Raw genomic sequence first — 17,251 nt, 5'->3', positions numbered from 1 at the left:
AAATAAAAGGGGGGATAAAAAGAATATGAATCAGAGAAGTAAGAAGTAGAATAGAAGCAATTAAAATGTGTAAAGATAGTGATATAATCCACACGATCGTGGTACAAAAAAATTCACTCCCCGTACAGTGGGAGTTTTGAACCAGGCTGTAAACCAGTTTATTTTGTGTGTCAAAACCGGCTGTTTAACATGTGTGCAGACGGAACTTCCGGTTTTCCTGCTGCCAGTCTCAAGTGGACACTCGCGGTATATGGGAATTTTTTGCACTTCCGCATTGGCTTCATTTTTTGGGGGGGGGGGCGGAGGTTGCCGCTTGGTTTTGGCACTGCTTTAGTTTCACTTGTTCATTTTCAGGCTTGGCTGTGTCGCACTTTCACCCCGTGTAAAGGTCTGTAAGAATTTTCTTTGTTTGACTCTTGAGTGGCTCATGTTTGTTTTTACTCCGGTTAAAATGACAGAAAGAGTTTTATAGTCGTGAAATCATCCGGATAGTGAGACTGAAAGTGTTTGTTTTTGCTCTCTTCGGATTGTTCTGGGCTTTTGTAAGAGCTGTGCCTTGGCACTTAAAGGTTGGTGGAGCTGGAGACAGAGCTGATGTAAAAACCCTTCAGAGTAAAAACAGCTTACTGTCTTCATATGTTAATGTTGGTGTCTTTTACAGGATGCTGCACTGCACCTTCTTTGTTTCTTAGAAACTATCACATGACTAGGCTCAGGCGAACAGATATGATCAAACTACTGCAGCCTGGATGTACCAAAAATAAGACGAGTTTTACTGACTGGCTCTCTGTAGCAGGAGAAACTCAGAGTTACTGGAACATCAGGGTGAATGAGACAGTTCATTCAAGAGAGCTTATCTGATCACCAGGTGAATTAGAGTAATGTTACCTTGCTTCGAGCGCGTGCTGACCTTTAGAGTTGCATGCTTTTACTGGTGTTACACCAGTACGTCACTGGGCGGGGACGTTTACTCGGCAGTTGATGTAAGTTTTGTAGTACTAGTGTACTTTTTGTGATGATGATATTGAATCTATAACATATTTATTTTACCATTGTACACACTCTGAACACACACTAGTAATTTCTGGAACCTTTTGATGGAGTATGTGTTGAGTAAAACTCAATTTAGCATTGTTAAAAATTGTAAAAATGTCATAATGTATTAGAAATATGACGAATGTAACGTTGAACTTATTGTTACTGTTACTGTATGGGAAATTCCATATTGACAAATGCAGATTAAGGAAAGGTATCCCTAACCTTTCTGTTTTTTTTTTTTCAATGAACTGAAACAGTACATTAAGGCTCTAAAATGTATAAACAGCAAAAAAGTAACAAAACACTTGTCATCTTTAGTCAGACTCTTTGATTTGCATAATTGTGACTGGATCTGATGAAGTCTTAAAATCCTTATTTGTACTCTTAGGAAACAGGTGTCAAACTCAAGGCCCAGGGGCCAGATCTGGCCCGTGGTACAGTTGTATCCGGCCTGCAAGGCACACGCTCTTTCTATTATAACTGGCCCATCAGTATGAGGTCTGCAGATTGCCTCCAGTATTAACATGCTAGGGATGCACGATATTGTATTTTTGCAGATATCCGATATGCCGATATTTATAGATTCATTTTTAGCCAATACCAATATCATTACTGATACTAAAATATGTTTTACATAACTAAAAATTCAGTCCTTTGAACACAATTTTAGGTTTGAGGATGAAAAAAAAACTTTTTTTTTCTTAAAACACACTTTAAAGTTTAAACAATAAGAATGAATAAAGAAAAACATCTCAACTTAAATAGATCTGTTGGTTCAGCCTAAAACTACACTCATTTATTAGTTATATGCCCAAATTTTACAGTTGATATACGCTGATATGCACAGCTACAATATTGGATGCAAATATCGGCAAAAATGTTGATATCTGCCGATACCGATATTTGGCCTACCATTTGATTTGATGTTTGGTGTAAAATAAATAACACAGACAAAGACCAAAAATTCTGAGCGTAAAAAATCATGGGCTAGAAACTTGAAAAGATCATTATAGAAAAATCTAGTCGCAAAACAAAATATGAAATAAAATCGCAAAAGAATAGGTGCAAAAGAAGAAAGATGTATGGATGTGCAGGTTTACAATGATTAGGTTGTAGTGCAATTTTCTAAATGAGTGTGCAATTTTTAACAGAAGAGATAAAGTCTGGGGTGTGTTCATGTAAGGCATAGAGTTGCTATCAGGTCAGGTATCCTCCCTGCTGCATGGTTGCCCGGTGTCTGGACCAGCCGGGGGAGCCCTGGACCTGGACACTGAGTATGCCGTGAGCTGGATCAGGCCCGGGAAAGCGTGCCAGGGGCACTTATCAGGCACCTGACCCTTCCTGTCCCCCGAACACGCCAGCATCAGACACACGGTCTAACACTGATACCTAGAAATGCACCACAGAGAAGTTTTCACAAAGAAGTCCAGCTGGAACCTCTGGCCATCAGACAATGTCCAGGCCTCACGGGAACGCCACACTGAGTCCGTATTAACATGCCTTATTCTGTCTACTGATTCTAGGGTCAGTGAGAGTCTATTTGAAAAAATCCAGTATCAACACATCTGATACCTACTGTACCGAATTAGGAAACAGATTTCAGTGCTTCATTTTGGTACCTTCCACCCGTCACTCCAGTGGAAAGGTATGAAATATGTGAAGAAGTCACACCTATTTCCTTTACATGTTCTCTTGAGATCTTTTTCTGAATCAGTGATACAGAGATAGCTTTTTTTAGCTGCTGACTTTTAAAACCCTTTCTGTCTCCTAAAAGGGTCGATTCAGGCACCGTTTAGGCACTGGCACCTTTTAAAAAATATCCATTTAGTACCAGTATTTAGTACCAGTAACAATAGCCAACTCCACTCCTCAGGCTGACAGCAGAGGGGAGGAACTGTTCTTGTGATGGGAGGGGGATTTGTTCCTGATGGATCTTGGCCTTCTGTCAAAAGGGAGAGCGTCTGAAAGTCCATGTCCGGCTGAGAGGGGTTGGCTGTGATTTACCTGCATGCCTCAATCTGTACAGGTCCTGGGTTGAACATGCTGTGGGGACTTGAAGATTTGTAGGGGGCGCCACCTTGCTTTAAGCCACGCCCACTCATCAAATGTGTTATTGTCCCACTGGATCATATATGTAAAGTTTCAGGACTTTGTGAGTCTGTGAAGCCCTCTAAAAGGCAACTTCCTGTTTCATGGTGTGCACTGCATCACCGTGGTGGCAGGGTTAGTGGCAGGCCTTTGAGCTTTGGATGACAGTATGGTAAAAGTGCTAAAGGTTCCATATCTGTTTTTAAGAAGACATTTCAAACCTGGCAGGAATTAGAGATCGAAATTCAGAAGAAGTGGTCTCAGCGTGCTGTGACCAAATGAAAAAAAGGAGTGATGATTATGGGAAGTTTGGTGAGGATGGAAACGAGCACTTCAGCGCTGTAACAAAACCCCATACCAATGCAATATCCAGGTCTTGATTGTAGAATTAGAGTTATGTTTCACTCTAAATCTGTGAAAACATGATCATGATACACGGAGTAAAAATTCTTTAACTCTTTCTTGAATATGAATGAGCTAATTGTCTCCTACTGATCATGTCTCCTCCCTCCAGGTGTCAAATTGAGGTGAAGGCTGGAGTTGGTCTATGGATCAGAGTGAGGACAGAGAGGAGGACGTCCCCTCCTCTAAAAAGAAGAGGTGAGAAAAGCACCTGTCCACCCTGCTACACAAAGTGTTTGAGTCTCCACATGAAACAAACTCTCTGTTTATATTCTGTGTTAACACTCATGCTGGATAATTAGATACCAAGGTGACGACCTGTGGTTGAATACACTCGACCACCTTTTGTAAAAGTAACAACCCAGACATCATTTCCACCATTGTAAGGCTTACTGTGGTGTATTTACGTCACCTGAGGAGTCATTTTATTCTAACCAACCAAAATGTTAAACCGTATAACATTACCTTTCTAAGCATTTTCATGACAACAAAGGAGAAAAGCTGTCAAAGAGGTGTCACTGTCCTCTTAGCTGTTGACTGGGTTTCCCTGCATGCTAATGCAGTGAAGCTGTATGAAATACAAATGACTTGAACAAGAAACAGACTGACAGCTTTTCTCCCTCATTTTGGCATAAACGTGCTTTTAAAGGAAATAGTGATTCACTTATTGTAGGTGCGGCAGTCGGATAAAAGAATTCACAAATATCGTACTGTAATAAAAGCAGTTATTTTGGAATTTACTTAAATAGAAGTGAAGCCGCTGCTCTGTAAATCTAATAGTAAAAGTAAAAAGTAAGCATTCAAAGTAATAAGTACCGAGCAGCTATCTTGAATATCCTAGGGTTGAAAAGTAAAATAGGATTTTTTGCTCATTTGGAAAAAGACAAGAAAATATGAATCTTTGACCATATTGATTAAGTAAAGGCATAGATTTTTGGATAAATTGCAGTGTAACCTCAAATTTTGAATGTAATGCTAACATAACGTCTTGCTATTTGCTTCCTAACAGTAAGGTCAGAATCTCAAACCTGTTAGAAGAACTATGAAGGATCATTTTGACTGCTAGACATAAAACTCTATTATCTCAGATGTTAGATATCCACTACAAACAGAAATACAGTTATTGGGTTAGAATACTTTTTTATTTTTAAATAAAATTATACCAAAATGTACATTTAAAATACTTTAGACATTTTTCAGTATCACCATGTGTAGCAGAATATATTTATCCTGTATAGATACATCTATGATTTTCAACAGATAGCCCATCTATCATTATTTAGAACAAAGAAATAACAACAGGTCATCTCTGATGTGATCATGAAACATTAACCATAATCCCATTTCATGGTAAAATAATATTGTCTAAGTAACATAAACAGACTGTATTTATAGACAGTTTATTTTTGGGCTATAAAAAGGTGGAACTGTCCCAATCACTGGTGAGTTTCAGCCTAAATTTTTGATAACTGATTGCATTTATCACCTAATCTCCTCATTTTTACTAGTATTTCACTCCAACAGCTCTGTTTTTTGGGAATGAGATTCACTACACCAAAGTCACAGCCTGCCAGCAAAACTGCAAATGAAACTTTCACCAAAGCTATCTGCATTTATTGTACGTTTTAATTCTAATTTTGTTTGTATCAAATGAATTAGTTGCTTTTTTGTCAATGTTGATTTTTATGTTCAATTTAATTGCTCTGAACTAAAGTAAGAAGCTTTAATTTATGAGGTTCAGTGGTTTTACCATACTGTGATTAAAAGTTTAGATGTTTTCCGATGTGTCTCCAGAATAGCTGGATAGTATGGGGCTATTATTGTTGCAAAAGTATTTGCAAATGCATACAAAAATCTGTGCACAAATCCAAAAATGCGTGTACTGACATTCAAACCAGCCCTTGATCAGCACACAGAGTAGCACATTTATACTGACTTATAACCGCCTAAAACCTCCTCAGCCTGGTTGATTACACTACCAAACATCTGTACGTGGTTCAGTAGAGACAGAACTCTGTGAGAGACAAAGAATAAACCAATAAACCAAGATGCAGCTACCACTGCAGAAAAATGGATCAGTTTAAAATCTCAGCAGTCAGAATGTTTAAAAAACATGTTCAGCTAAAATAATTTTGGTAATGTTGGGATATCAAAATATCAGATACCCACAAAAATCCAATATTGTGCATCCCAGACTACCTGAGTTTGTTGTTGGTGCTGTTGGAGATGAAATCATCCCCGGACATACTGAGGTGGATCCACATAAAGCATTAAGGATTACCACTTGATAGCTGAATTCTCTAAATTCTCAAAATGGATACTAAGTGTTAATCTGGGCCAAGGGTGTGAATCTGGTCAGAAGTGTGCTGCGGCGGTTTTAAAGCAGAGCTGGGAACTGTGATCAGATCAGTGTCGGGAAGATAAGCCGTTATGTTCAGTACACTATGACAAAACAAAAACATGTGTGACTCAGTCAGATGATTTCCTTCCTTTTATTTTTCACACTTAAATGTTTATTTTGTCTCCTCTGTAAAACTTCTCCCCAAAAATAGTCCTGCTGGAGCACTTCCTGATTCTGCTCGTCTGGCCCGTCTTTCAGCTGCTTGTGTGGTTTGAGGTGTTGGTCGCTGAAACTGCTCTCCCTGTAATTATGTAACTTTAAATCTCAATTCCTAGCATCATAGTTGCTTACTCATTTATCAGCACAGAGGAGGCAGTTTGGTCACACTCTGTAGATAAAATTCTATTTTAATGCTTTTTGACCTCAGTCCCACCTTCGACACGGTTTGTCATGACCTGCTGAGAGACTAGGTTAGGTTCTGGGGGAGGACTCTTACCTTTTTTAAATCCTACCTTGAAAACAGAAGTTTTAATGTGACTTTGCAAAACAGCTTTTCGCTATGACAGCTGGGATAGGCTGCTGCCAGATTTTTAACAGGTATCAGGAAACATGAGCACATCCCACTAGGATCTGCATAGACTAGTCAGCTGGTCAACTAGTCAGCTTTACTGCTGTGATGAATCTCTTTGCTTGAAGTCAACTGGTCACTCAACTAGTCTTTTTATTGATTTATCCAAGGTGTTTGACACTGTCGACCACAGTTTACTGATAGACAGATCTGCCAACTATCTGTGTGATCAGATGGCTGGATCCACCTCTTCTCCTGAAAGTGTGCCTCAAGGTTCAGTCTTAGGACCCGTTTCATTCTCCATTTATGTTAACAATCCTGTTGTCTAGTCAGAGTCGATACAACTTTAATCACATGACGGTTGACTTAAAAAATGTTTAAATCATGCAACTGCTACATCCCACCTGTGCTGTCCTCCCTCCGCTGGCTCCCTGTCCAGTTTTTAAAGTTTCATTAATTGCTTTTAAATCCCTCCATGTTTATCTCCTGTTTCATCCCCTACACTCCACAATGATCCCTCCAGTCCTCTGATCAGTCTCTCCTGGTCCACCTTCAGACTCAGAGGAAAGAGCTCAAAGCTCACCTCTCTTCCTTAGCCTTGACTGAAAATAGATTCTTTCATATCTCTCTCTGTTTAGCTGTGTGATGGTCCCCTCACAGTCTCTGTCTTTATGCTGTGTTGTTTATGTAGATCTGTATATTCGGCTCATGTTGTTTCTAAATGGTCAGACCTAAAGTAAATGGGGTCAGCTTAAGGAAGCTGTTAGTCTGGCCTGAAAAGCACAAGCCATAGAAACTGGTGCTGAGACGTTGTCGTGGAAGCTCATGACAAAAGTGAAAAAAAAATTGTTATATCACAAGGGAAGGGCATGGCCAGCATGAGGAAGATGACGCCACAAAGTAGGAGGTGAGAGAAATGACTGATGAGTTCACAGTAGGATGAATGCAACATAACGTGAATTCACTGGTGTGAAGTTCACCATGAGATGACATTTTATTCTATTTTTAAACTGGATGACAAAATATGACTAGAAATTTTTTTTTTTAAGTGAAGTCAAAATGTTTTTTCATGATTAACAATTTTTATTGGTTTTTCAATTAACATATAATCCAAACATACAGAACCGTTCCCCATTGCCCACGCCTGGTCATCACTATAAATACAATCAGTCTTGGTCGTAAGCCTCAACAAGATTCCATCTTAAACATAGATGTTAACTTATCAAAATAAAAAGGGCAGATTCAGACCGTACTCCAATAAAGCAGTAACAAATGAATTCAGAATGTTGAGGTATACAGATTAATATAGAAATGTTGAATTATTAATCCTCTTGTGCTGAATATCTGCTTATACGTTGGTTATGTCTTGTCTAGTCATGAATCAAACTGTGAGTTTTACTGTTTTTCATGTAAATCACTGCATTTTCACCATGATTCACATCCTGATTTCACTCACTAATTAGTGCTACAGTTAATAGAATAACTTGGGCACCAACAGCAGCCCTTCATGCACAGATCAGCTGTTGAAACCTGGTCACTGAATGTCGAGCAACACATTTCAAATTGTTTTATTGTTTTATGCATGAAATGTACGGCTAAAAAATACTGACGCTGTAGGAGGAAGAGTAGAAGGTGTGCAATAATGCAGTTTAAATGAATAACTGAAGTCATTTGAGAACAAAAGCTGGAATAAGCTGAAAGAAGAGCATGTTTTCAGCAGACTGTTATTTTTTTCATATGACTCACCCATAAGATACAAACGGGTGGAAAGTCACCAATCACATGCACTCAGATTACTGTAATTCAGTGCTTTTAGGGTACTTGTACTTTGAGTGCATTTTAAAATCAGTATTTTTACTTAAGCAGGTTTCAACCCGAGTAACTGTACTTTTACTTAAATGCTATACTCTTGTACTCAGCTAACTCCACAGTAGCAAATAGAGAGAGAATGATTCCACATCAGATCCATTAACAGCAAAAAAAAAGTTGATAAAACTCCGATTCAATTGATCTAAGCTCCGCTCACTGCAGATTTCCATCATTTCCTTGGGCATTGTTTAGATATGTTTTGATGTTGCCTGTTGTTCAGTGATCCTGCTCATGTTTCTGGTAGGCATGGGAATTGATGATATTTTATTAAGTATTATTAGCATGATATCAATGCATTATCAATATTTCTTATTATTTGAATTCTTTATCGAAAAAAATGCTAAATGCTAAACATAAAATGTTTGTGAGGACAACATGCTCAAATATGCAAAAATTCTCTTTTGTCAGAAATGTCTCAGTTCAAACCAACTTCTCTCTGGATCTTCGATGTCTGAACTTGAATTAGAATTAGTTATTTAAAATAAACCCTTAGAATTAATATAAAACTAGTGTCTGGATCCTGGATCTCTAGACATATAAGAATAGATTGATATCTTGTACAAAGTTAGCAGTTCTTGTGTAAAAAGATGCATGCCTTGCATGAATCACTGTTTGTCAGATGTTTAATGTCGTGCTCTTGGCGTCATTGTTTGAGAAATGGAGCCACACTTTTGACTGCTTTAGCCTGATTTTGCTTCCTTGTCCTCTCTCTTCTTGTTCGCTTTGCTGTCTCTCTTGAGGCCGTGTTTTTCAAGGCACATGTAAGTAAAGCATCAATAAGGGAATTGTTAGAATAAAATGTAAATGATGTAGATGGATTGAACCAGTTGGAACCAGTTCTCAGCTGGAGAGGAGACCCACCTTAGCACAGATTTTCAAGAGTTTCTGCAGCGCTGTTATGTACATATTTTAACATTAACATTGTCAGCTGTGTATTTTACTTTATCACAGGTGTGACTCTACCTGAACAACCTGATCTATTCTCTTGTGTTACTTGCCAATAAGGAAAGATTAGATTTTAGTGCACAACTCTCAGTAGCTACTAGAGGTGACTTTAAACTGAGTACTTTTACTGTTACTTGGGTAGATTTATAAAGCAGTACCTTAACTTAAAAAAGTTTTAACCAGAGTAGCTGTCCTTTTACTTTGGTCCAATAGTCATGCACTTTCTCCTCCTCTGGAAATATGTTAGTGATGCTGTATCAGGAAGAGTTGACTGCATCATGGTAGCAAGGCTGAGTTCATGAAAACAATGAAGGTTTTTCTTGAGCAGCCTGATTGGACGCTCCTACTCAGTGAAGAGTTAAAGTTTATTGGGATTTTCTTAACTATACTTCGCTTGAAGCGCAACACAGAACACGTCTAAAGAACACCATGTGCATTTATTTCAATTTTTATTGTATAATAATAATGTAATTTATCCATTATTAGTGTCAGTTTATCTTAATGGTGTTTTGATTGTATTTTATGGATTTCTTTGCTCTTGATACACAACAAATATCATCTTTGAATTATTTTTAAATCAAGGAAAGCAAAGATGATATTTAGCTTGTGGAGAACTAAACAGAAATACTTAAGTTTTAGAGGGATTAAACAGGATTTGCAGGAGTTGCATGCTGAGTCAGGCATAAATGTTCGGTTGTAGCTTTAACATGCTGTTTACACTGATTACAGCAGAAGCACATGAGGTCTCTCACAGCCACCTTTACGTTGGGTTTCAACTACAGATATTACAAAAACACTAAAAACCATATTTATATTTTTGTTCCTCGGGACAGGGATTGTGAGGGGGGGAGAGTAGGGTGGGGGGAACAGGGTCCATATCTTATCAGGATTATATCTAGGGTTTAACATTCTGCAAAAAATAATCTAATTGCGATTATTTTTCCCAAAGTTGAGATTGCGATTTAATGTGCAACTATTTTTAGGTTCCCCGTCTAATGTGTTGTCTAACAAACACAAGCAATAAATCATTCTTCATTATAATGAGCACCATATTAGATAAATCAAACTAGGGATAGATGATTTAAAAAAAGGAAATTCTAATTCCGATGTTGGATCATATGGCAACTTCGATATCAGTTGCTATATTGAAGGGGATGATCATTTCTTTGTTATTCTTGTTTTGAGTAAGAAAAATGCATACATGAAGAACAAAAGTAGGATTTTTGTAAAAAAACAAAAAAACAAAAACAAGTCCACTAGGGAAACCTGAATGTTTGCATAGGTGTAGAGCATAAAACATCTACTGCAAACAATTGTATCTGGTATTTTGACACAAATTTCAGGTTGAAGAAATATTGCACTGTCTGTGATTTGAATGTTGCAGCAGGCATGTCTCAAACCAGCAACCAGTGTATGAAAAGATTATAGCTAGGTTACATTCTGCTCTACCAGCAGAGAAAACCAGTGTCAGAAATTATGAATTGTTGTTTGGTGAGTTTCACCAGGGAGAATAACAATTAAAGCTTTCATTAAATTAATAGGTGAGCTGAATTTACTTTACAGCAAATTAATGTCAAAACAAAATGTTTAACCCCTTAACACCTGTTGTATCATATTTGATACATACTTTTATGAACCTCTATCTAATCAATATGATCAATAAATTACTCAAAAAAACTTATGAATACAATCTGATAAATGATAAAAAAAAAAAATTGCCCTCAAGTGGATTATCAGTTACCAAAAAGACCTAATGAATGAAATGAGATACTAAAAATATATTTGTTACATTTTATGGATTTTTTTTTTTTTTTTTTAGTAGAAAGTTAAATAAACATTTCTGTTTCAAAAAATGAGAATTTTCTATTATTTGTGCTTTCAGGCTTTAAGGGGTTAATATTAAACTTGGAAGTTCTCCAAAACATGCAGCATGTGCAGATAGCACCTTTAAAAGTAGCTTAACTTATTTTAACATATTTAGGTTGAGCTATCATTACATACAACACAACAGGAAAGACGGCTTTTAAGTCTGCAGGATACCAGCAGAGGGCGCTCATGGTTCAAACAAAACACAGGTCTTACAGTGTAACTCTATGAAGAATACATACTAAACACTAGTCATGCAGTTGAAATGATAAATTACCTGTGTGTGGAGAAAATGTTTCACCTTATTGAACCAGAGGGGCTCTGGTGTTTTCAGACATTTCCAATTGTACATATTTTTTCAACAAGTTTTCTCAGTTATTTGACCTTCAATTTTTTTCCAACAGGATTGATGAGAGTCCATTTGCTACCAGTTGTTTGTCCATGAAAACCAACAAGTCCAAGGATGTTCCTCTCATGTTCGGACAAGCTGCTGATGAAAGGTGATCATTAAAAACATAAAATAAACGTGGCTGGTTTTTAAAGATGTAACCTGTTTTCATGAGTTTGTATGTTTATCTGAGCTTTTGGTGTAATCATGGGTGCTTTTACCAATAAGCAAAGGTAGCCAGTTGCCTGGGGTCTCATGCACTGAGAAGCTTAATGCACAGAGGGGCCTCATGCAGTGAGGGGCCTGTGGAACTGAGGGGCCTCATGCAGTGCAGTACAATTAATCTAATTGCAGTTGCAGTGGTACTCGCAATGTCAGGATCTGCTTGCATTAAAGGCTGCACTTATTTTTGTATTAAGTAGTACTTAAAAGGTTTACATAAAAGGCTGTATGTTTACTTTAGAGCCAAAATTACACTTAACACAAGAACCTTTATTTTCAAAAAAGGAAAAACCTATATTTTTTAAAATATTAGTTTATTTTAAGAGCAGTTCTATAAAATTTTAGCTGTTTTATGTTTTTCTCCTTCTTAATTTTTTATGTTTTGTGTAGAAAAATGCTCACTATTAAACCATCATCATTTCCTGCATTTTCCTTGATAACAAAACAAGTAGAATCATGAAACACTTTTATATATTACATTGTAATTGCAGTGACAGTATTGTTAATATAATCACACCTTGTTTCTATATCATACAGCAGTAGCCTCAAGATACAAAATAGATATGTATCAGATATGAGGTATACGTCTAAAATTATTTTCAGCCATGAATTTGTGTTTTGAATTTGAACAAAACCTAAATAGATATTGATTATTACCCAAATACCCGAAAATATTCGCTGGAGAGGACTCCTGGCCCTTACAAGGTCAAGGCTCCTAAAAAGGCCCACAACTGTTTTCATATTAAAGAGCACCATGAAGCAGCTCAGAACAAATAAAAAACAGAACATTTATAATAAGAGCATTTGAAGACATCTCACATTGAGCAAATAAAAACTTTAAAATAGATGCATTTAGAACAATGAGTGTTAGATCATTATGTAGTGAAATAGTATACATTAATTAAGCTGATCTATGACCCTACTTCTTCACTTCTGTGTCAAAATATTTTAAACAAGTCTTCAGATTCATTAATATGTTTCCTTGTCTATTTAAACTCAAATGATGGTTTTTCTCTCAGGATTGACTGGAGGCCAGCTGAACCCAGCTGTGTTGGGAGTCATGAATCCAAGGATGTTCCTCTCCATTTTGGGCTGTCTGCAGATGAAAGGTGATCATTTAAACATTCTAAAAACTTTGTTTACATCGCTTAGAGGTTTCATGAGTTCCACTACTAACTTAGCGCATAGTAATCATTTGTTTGCACAATCTAAAAGTATCCCCCTTTTGGGCCTGAGGGGCCCTGAAACATTCAGAAAAATTCAAAAAGTCTTCAATTTGCTTAGAAGAAATGTTTTAATCAGGGATGCACGATATTGGATTTTTGCCGATATCCTATATGCCGATATTTTGAAACAAATTTTGGCCGATACCGATATTTAATTAATTTTTTCCACTGTTAAAAACACCAATTCTATCATGGACTACAATTTTTTCTTTTTTTTAAATATTGGTAGTCTATTTTTGTACAAACTGACAAAACATTTGATTTTTATCAGAACTGAAGTATATATATATATAAATTTTTTCAAATACAGCCATACACTAATGACAAACACAGTAATGTCTTTGGGTAACATGTGTATTACATGCTTACATGTGTTTTTAACAGTACAGCCAAAGTCATCTGCATTTTTGAGGGCAATAAGCAGCAGCAAAATAACCTGCTGACACTGAGCTCCACAGTGCAAAAAAGAAATAGCTTATGAATTTAGACTTATTCTCCTTATTACTCAGCCAGTTTGCAGGATGGCTCCCGGAGATACTCCTGACAAAGGGCTTTAAATAACAACAACAACAACAAAAGATTCTTAAATGCAAAAAAATCTAGCTATAGTTCAGAGCTTAATTATGATTGTAAATTTTCTGAGACTCAAGATGAACAGAAATAAAATTTCAACTAAAGTAGTTCTCCTGATTCTGCCTAATCAGCACAAACTAATTAAGCAACCAAGTTTAATGGGCATTTCACTGTAAACAGCTCTGTAACAACACAGTGACACAAACATCTCAATGCTGGACACACCTTCATCCACCTTCGAGTGTGCACGGGAGACGGCACACAGAAGTCTGTCATTGCTTTTGCCATGTTTCGTGCATGTCACGTAGGACAACGTGCACGTTCTTTTTATCTCTATTTTCAATGTCCCAAACGTGTTATCAAAAGCGGCTGCGGTTGCTGAGTGAGCACTCCTGTGAGTGTTTGAGTGACAGGCTTTTTAAGAGTGAAATCTTCATCTATCCACGGAGGCAGCGAGGCTAAACGTGCTATTAGGACGGACACTTGATGTCCATATATTTGTGGTGACGCTAATATGTTTAGCTTTAACGAGGAGCTTCTCTACGTGATTGGAAACTTACTTTTGCAGTTCAGCTAAGGCTATAAGCGCCTGCTAGGTATAATGTAGCGGGGCTTTAAATGCACCATAAGCCGGTATATTCCACCACGCTGAAAGGCTGATTATCAAGAGCTATAAATTCAATGATTTTCTTGTTCAGCTCCTTACCTTTTGGGTGGTCACTGCTGTATTTTTAGCTTTGTTGAATGACTAAAATTGAGGCTGCTGCCGAGTTTTCTCTGGCACGAAGTTTTGTCATTCTTTATAGTCCTTGCAGTCATCAGGTTGGTGGGTTTTTTAGATGCGAAATTAAACTGGTGGTGTTAAAGGCATGTTGCCAAGCTCCTCCATGCATCTGATGTACTTTACAAGCGATGCAAACAACTACTTTGCTGTCTTGTTCCCACTCCTCAGACTTCTCCCACACAGCTGCCATGTTGTTTATTGTTGTTGGCGCACGTCCAGCGTCATCGTGTGCGCTTAATTATGACGTCACATTATCGGCTGTGCACATTGGCGTGAATTTTACTATCGGCTGATACCGATTATTAACTTTTTAAGCTATTTAAACAAGTCTTCAGATTCATTAATATATACCGATATCCTACAGATAATATCGTGCATCCATAGTTCTAATCCATTTGAACTCCAGTGAACTTCTTTCTTACAGGATTACTCTGACAGCAGATTATTTATCCATGAAAAGTGACTGGTCCAAGGATGTTCCTCTCCAATTAGGACAATCTGCAGATGAAAGGTGATTAGTTAAAACAGAAAGAAACCTTCTAGATGACTTATTTGGACGTAAGGCTGTCTAAAAAACACAGTCTAAAATGAAAAATTCTCCTTCAGCCTCCAAAACCCTGAGGGTTTTTCTAAAAACTGCACTGAGTATTAGCAATTTCTCAAACCTCTATGTCTTGGTAGCAGATTGAAAAAGGAAATATAAATACCTTTGAAAGGTTAAACTACTGCATTTAACTGTCAATTATTGCCTTTGTTTATTTATTTATGGCTATTTTTTTTAGTGACAATATCAATAGGAACAAAAACCTTGTTATAGTATTCCATCCATCCATCCATCCATTTTACTTTGCTTATCCGGTGGCAGCAGGTGAAGTAAGTCAGCCCAGACATCCTTCACCCTAGCAACTTTTTCCAGTTCTTCCGAAGGGATTTCAAGGGGCTCCCAGGCCAGATGGGATATATAATCCCTCCAGAGAGTTCTGGGTCTGCCTTGGGGTCTCCTCCCAGTTGGCGACTTCCACAGGAAGGTGCCCTGGAGACATCCTGACCAGATGCCCGAACTGCCTCAACTGGCTACTTTTGACTTGACGGATCAGCGGCTCTACTTCCAGATCCTTCCGAGCTCCTCACCCTATCTCTGAGAAATCTCATTTCGACTTCTTAAACCAGAGATCTCATTCTTTTAGTCATTACCCAGAGTTCATGACCATAGGCGATGGTTGGGACATAGATCGATTGGTAAATAGAAAGTTTTGTCTTTCAGCTCGGCTCCCTCTTCACAGTGCCTACAAAACTACTGATGCTGCACCGATCTGCCTGTCAATCTCACAGTCCCTTCTACCCTCACTCATGAACAAGACCCCAAGATAATTTAACTTTCTCACTTGGGGCAAAGACTCACTCTTGACCTGGAGGGAGGAATCCATTGTTTCTGGCAGAGGGCCTCAGACTTAGATGTGCTTATTCTCATACCAGTCGCTTCACGATCAGCTGCAAACCACCCAAGTGCCTGCTGGAGGTCCCCAGTGGAGGAAGCCAGCAGAACCACATCGTCTAAAAATGGCAGAGATGAAATTCCGAGCCCTCCAAACTGGAAATGCTCCTCTCCCATATTGCGCCTTGAGATCCGGTTCATGAAATCACAAACAGAATCAGAGACAAGGGGCAGCCCTGGCGGAGGCCAACACGCGCTGGAAAGGTGTCCGACTTTGTGTTAAGGATGCAGACACAACTCTCACTTTGGTTATACAGGGACCTGATGGCTTGCCGCAGTGGCCCCAGGACCCCATATTCCTGCAGTAGCCCCCACGTGACCCCCTTAGGGACACAATCATGAGCCTTCTCCAAGTCCACAAAACACATGTAGACTGGATGTGCAAACTCCCATGCTCCCTCAAGGAGCCCTGCAAGGGTAAAGAGCTGGTCCACTGTCCCACGACCAGGATGGAATCTGCATTATAGTATTTACAGTGAATGCTTAATTTGTAACACCTGTCCCTAGCAGGTTTTTGTAAAAAGGGGTGGAATTCTTTTGGTTTTAACATTTTACATGGAGAATAGGGTGAACCAGCTCCAACATGAATCAGTAGAAACAAATTTAGCAGAAAATGGGAGTGCAGCTTTGTCGCTGAATCTGACAGCACTGGCTCAGTAAAAGTTTCAAGTTAAACATTTATACTAAAGTTATTATTACATAGTCTGGGTTGTTGTCTAAAATACCCCTGTATCCCATTTCTGTCTCACTCAGGTCTGTGCCATCTCTCAACTTTAAAACTTTCTCAGCCATCAGATTTTCTGTGTGGAGACTCAAGAGGCTAAGACTGGACTGTTTTTAATTCAGTCTGCCCTTTTATTGTGTATTTAAAGAAATCCATTGCAATTTGTCAATAATGTGTCTTAAAAAAACATTTAAAAACTTGTATTGCATTAGGTCTTTAAAGTAGAAGTACTCCAGTGTCTCTCTCAGACTTAAAGGTATAAACATGGCTTCAGTTCTGAATGCATTTAATGAAACATCACTTTTCTGTGTAACCCGCATGTTTATCTGAGCTGTTCATGTTTCAGACCCCTGCAGCAGAGACCAGACTCTCCTGTGCCCACCTGTCTCTCCCTTAAGTCAAAGGAACCGTTTCCTTTGTTTAAAGGAGAACCCCCGTCTGCTGATCAGATGTAAGTGATGACTCCATGAAAAGATGCAAAAACATCCTGATGTAACAGTTAGTTTTTTGTTTATTGATTTAGTTTTAACCCCTTACAGACTGCAACAGTACCAGTAAACAAACATTTAATAATGATATAGTAAAAAGGAAACTTTGGAGTTTTTAAGTAGGGCTTTTTAAGGTGTTAATAGTCAGTGGCTCAGTCCCAGTCCTACCCCAGTGTTCCTGCGTTCATGTCTATGATGTCCTGATTCTTAACTGGATGGAGGGAAGAGCTGACT

General features: G+C 38.1%; 1 protein-coding gene across 3 annotated transcripts in view; it reads left to right on the top strand.

Annotated features, from left to right (window-relative positions):
* The first annotated feature begins 213 nt into the window (after window positions 1–213).
* The window catches only part of LOC121511030 (NLR family CARD domain-containing protein 3-like), a 31,977-nt gene continuing 14,939 nt past the window's right edge, over window positions 214–17,251 (top strand). Inside the window, exons 1-7 of one of the 3 annotated variants that reach the window (XM_041789510.1) lie at window positions 214–246; window positions 355–388; window positions 3,641–3,726; window positions 11,522–11,617; window positions 12,747–12,836; window positions 14,735–14,821; window positions 16,876–16,980. In XM_041789510.1, the coding sequence (XP_041645444.1) occupies window positions 3,674–3,726; window positions 11,522–11,617; window positions 12,747–12,836; window positions 14,735–14,821; window positions 16,876–16,980 (431 nt within the window). In that variant the 5' untranslated portion in view covers window positions 214–246; window positions 355–388; window positions 3,641–3,673. Of the gene's footprint in view, window positions 247–299; window positions 389–3,640; window positions 3,727–11,521; window positions 11,618–12,746; window positions 12,837–14,734; window positions 14,822–16,741; window positions 16,786–16,875; window positions 16,981–17,251 lie in introns of those variants that run through there. The other 2 variants (XM_041789511.1, XM_041789512.1) reach the window with 2 other exon arrangements.

This window comes from Cheilinus undulatus, linkage group 6 (assembly GCF_018320785.1).
Source record: "Cheilinus undulatus linkage group 6, ASM1832078v1, whole genome shotgun sequence".
In the NCBI taxonomy this organism is placed as follows: Eukaryota; Metazoa; Chordata; class Actinopteri; order Labriformes; family Labridae; genus Cheilinus; species Cheilinus undulatus.
Note: the sequence above shows the minus strand (reverse complement) of the source record. Positions and strands in the feature narration are given on the sequence as shown.